The 3,031-nt window shown below is 39.2% G+C and overlaps 1 protein-coding gene across 1 annotated transcript; it reads right to left on the bottom strand.

The window, feature by feature from the left end:
• Window positions 1–233: 233 nt before the first annotated feature.
• On the bottom strand, window positions 234–1,577 carry LOC133880181 (uncharacterized). Its single transcript, XM_062319078.1, has one exon. The coding sequence runs from the start codon at window positions 1,421–1,423 to the stop codon at window positions 326–328; it is 1,098 nt and encodes a 365-aa protein (XP_062175062.1). The 5' UTR covers window positions 1,424–1,577; the 3' UTR covers window positions 234–325.
• Between the last annotated feature and the right edge of the window lie 1,454 nt (window positions 1,578–3,031).

The following is a 3,031-nucleotide window of genomic DNA, read 5'->3' as shown; positions in this document are numbered from 1 at the left end:
GCGCAACCAGCAAATTTCAGATAATGATCGCAGCTGTGGAGAAAAGCAATGTTATGCTTTTGGCCTGATGAATTTTTGCCACGCTGCTCTTATTAAAAGCTAGTTCACCTAGAAACCTTTCTCTCTCTATATATATAGCAGAGTTTAATGATTTTCTTTTTAATCACACTATCCACAAAATTGAAGAGAAGAAAGATTGAAGCACATGTTCATGATCGATGACCAATAAAATGTTAAACAAAAGAGCATATATATTTACTTGTTATTCTTAATTAAACATGACACATGATCTGATAATTCCAAATTAATTAAACATGAACAAAATTCAACGGTATCCTTTCTTGCCATGCCTGCTGAGATTGTGCAACCATCCAAACCCTTTGAGGGTCTTGGAGATCTTGACAAGATTAGGCTTTCCCATTCCTAAGTTCATCTTCCCTGCTGAAAACTTCAGAGCCTGTAAACAGCAAAGCTGCTCATCCATGTCTTCCTCTTCATCTTCATCATCATCATCGTCATCGCTTTTCTTCCTGTTGCTGCCACCTTTTCCCTTATTGGACTCCGTCTCATATGTCTCCCAAAGCATATCCATCCCTTCTCCTCCTCCTCCTCCTTCCACATTGTGTCTCTCCTCGAAAAGCTTGCATGCCAATGTCCTTCTCCACTCCTTCTCTTTCCTCATTGAACCAAAGCTTCCAAGATTGGGAGCATTAATCTCCATCACTTTGGATGCTTTTTCTTTGTCTTCTTCTTCTTCTTCTTCTTCTTCTTCTTTTTCTTCCACTTTATAGGACTCTACGCCTGGTGGGTTGACTTCTTTTTCTTCCTTTGAAAACGACATAGTTTTTTCTAACTCATTCTCTTCTTGAAAAAGGCATTCCAGCCTCTTCACTTCCATACTCTGCTCACTGATGATTCCTTCTGATTTGCCTTCATAAACCAAACTCTTGTCAACCGGTGCTTCATCATATGCTTGTGATGAGCAAATTTCTTTAACTTCCACCTCCAAAACTTCAACAGGTTCCTCCTCTCTGATTTCGAAGCTGGAGGTGTCGAACACAATCTTGTAAACTTCAAGCTCCTCAAACTGGTGAAAGCTTTCACTGTCATCGTCCACTTTTGGCTGCAACACGTTCAAAACAGTTTGAGATGTGCTGACAAGAAAACCCAATTCGGATGAGTGAGGCTTTTCTTGGACAAGGTGTGGAGAGACAGTGAGAAGAACGAGAAGGAGGAGGAGGGTGGTGATGAAGAGAGGGGAGAGGAAAGAGAGGAACTTGAGAAGATATGGGGAGAAGAAGATGAAGTAGGAGAAGTAGAGAGGGTGTGAGAGAACGAAGAAACAAATTTTGAAGAAGTCAGAGAGGAGAAGGCTAGAGAATTCTGTCTTCTTGAAGGTGTTTGAGAAAGAAAACTCAGACATTTTGTGAGCAAGGTTTGGTTGTAATGAAAGGGAGATGTAGGAAACCTTTCTTTCCTCTTGTTTTTGTTTTAGCAGTGGAGTGGAGGAGAAAAAGTGAGAATTTGGAAGTGATCGAGCGGCGTGAATAAAGGGAGGAGACTGGCGAGAGAGAGAGAGAGAGCAACTACCACTTGGAAAGAAAAAGCACCTTTAGAAACTTTTTCCTGTCTATCCATAACCACCATGTTTTCTTTTCTTTTCCCTTTTTTTTTGTTCAGATTTGCATAGACAGTCCCCCTGTTAAGTCATAGTTAATAATTACATGGAATCTGTACAAATTCTATGCTGTCAAACAAAATTACTTCCAATCAACTTCTGCCAAAGGAAGACTTTTAGTAAATTACCATACTGTACTGAATGTGTAGTTTTGTAATCCTATAACATATCTGTTATCTATTTGTATTATATGCCTAGACTATAGGGATTTTGCACAAATCAAGTCTTTTGTGTCCTCCAACGAGAGAATGACACGTCACCTTGAAACGCTAAACACGATAAACTTGAAAACACCATATTTTTTGTTTCCATTATCTTCAATTCATCGACAAATTTCATAATCCCCATTCAAGACCATCAATGCCACTGCTCTCTCCTCCGCCGAACGCTACCGCCCACCGTTCCTCTACTGGACGCCACAACGAACAACAACCCCTTTTCTCCGTCTCTGAAATTTTGTGAGAAATTAGTTTTCAGATTTCGTGCAAATCATTCTGCTCCAACGCTGGCTTCTCATGCTCCTCTAACCCAGTATAGATTACCCCATGAATCGTTCTAGCATATATAACATCCACCCAATTCTACCCCAAGTGCTTCTTATGGATCTCCAGTGCCTTCAAACAGTATGGCAAAGCCTCCTTAAAGTTTAAGGCTGAAACATTTGATTGAGCCAAATCCCTGTTTGCTGAACTCCCCCGCTATCTTTCTCCAATCCTTAAGCTCCACACACTATTTTTCGGCAAACATTAAATATTTTCCATCAAAATTGCAGCGGCGGAGGAAAGGGGTTGTTTTTCACGATGGCATCCGGCGGAGGAATGGGGGTAGTGGCGTTTGGTGGATGAGAAGGCGGTGGGCTTTTGGTGGTGGCATTCCGTATTTTCGAGTTTATCATGTTTGATGTTCCAAGCTGATGCATCATTCCCTCATCGGAGGGAACAAAGAACTTAGTTTGTACACCGTTGCCACTAGGATTTTGTGCATTGCGTTAAAAATATTAATTAAATAATGAAATTCATTTTTTCTTATAAGTTTATATTTTTGGAATAAGTGTTGAAATATGATATTATAATAGAAGTCTTGAGTTTGAATTCCAGCTCTACGGCTACCACAATTTCAATTAAAATATTTTACATGTTGTCTGATCTCATACAAGGGGGAGTGTTAAAAATATTAATTAAATAATTAAATTTACCTATTTCTAGCGACTTAAACTTTTAGGATAATTATTAAATTAACATTGTGGATTTAGAACCTGTTTGGAATTGCGTTAAGAAGTACAGCTTTTATATCCAAATGAGCTTATGAGAAAATGCTTCATTTTCAAGCTTTTTCCAAAAGTGCATTTTGGCC

This window comes from Alnus glutinosa, chromosome 10 (genome assembly GCF_958979055.1).
Source record: "Alnus glutinosa chromosome 10, dhAlnGlut1.1, whole genome shotgun sequence".
In the NCBI taxonomy this organism is placed as follows: Eukaryota; Viridiplantae; Streptophyta; class Magnoliopsida; order Fagales; family Betulaceae; genus Alnus; species Alnus glutinosa.
The sequence above is the reverse complement of the archived record's forward strand: the minus strand, read 5'-3'. Positions and strand labels throughout refer to the sequence as shown.

Bases quoted from the DNA above. Each gene is read 5' to 3' on its own strand.
- LOC133880181 (XM_062319078.1), bottom strand. From the start codon at position 1,423: ATGTCTGAGTTTTCTTTCTCAAACACCTTCAAGAAGACAGAATTCTCT.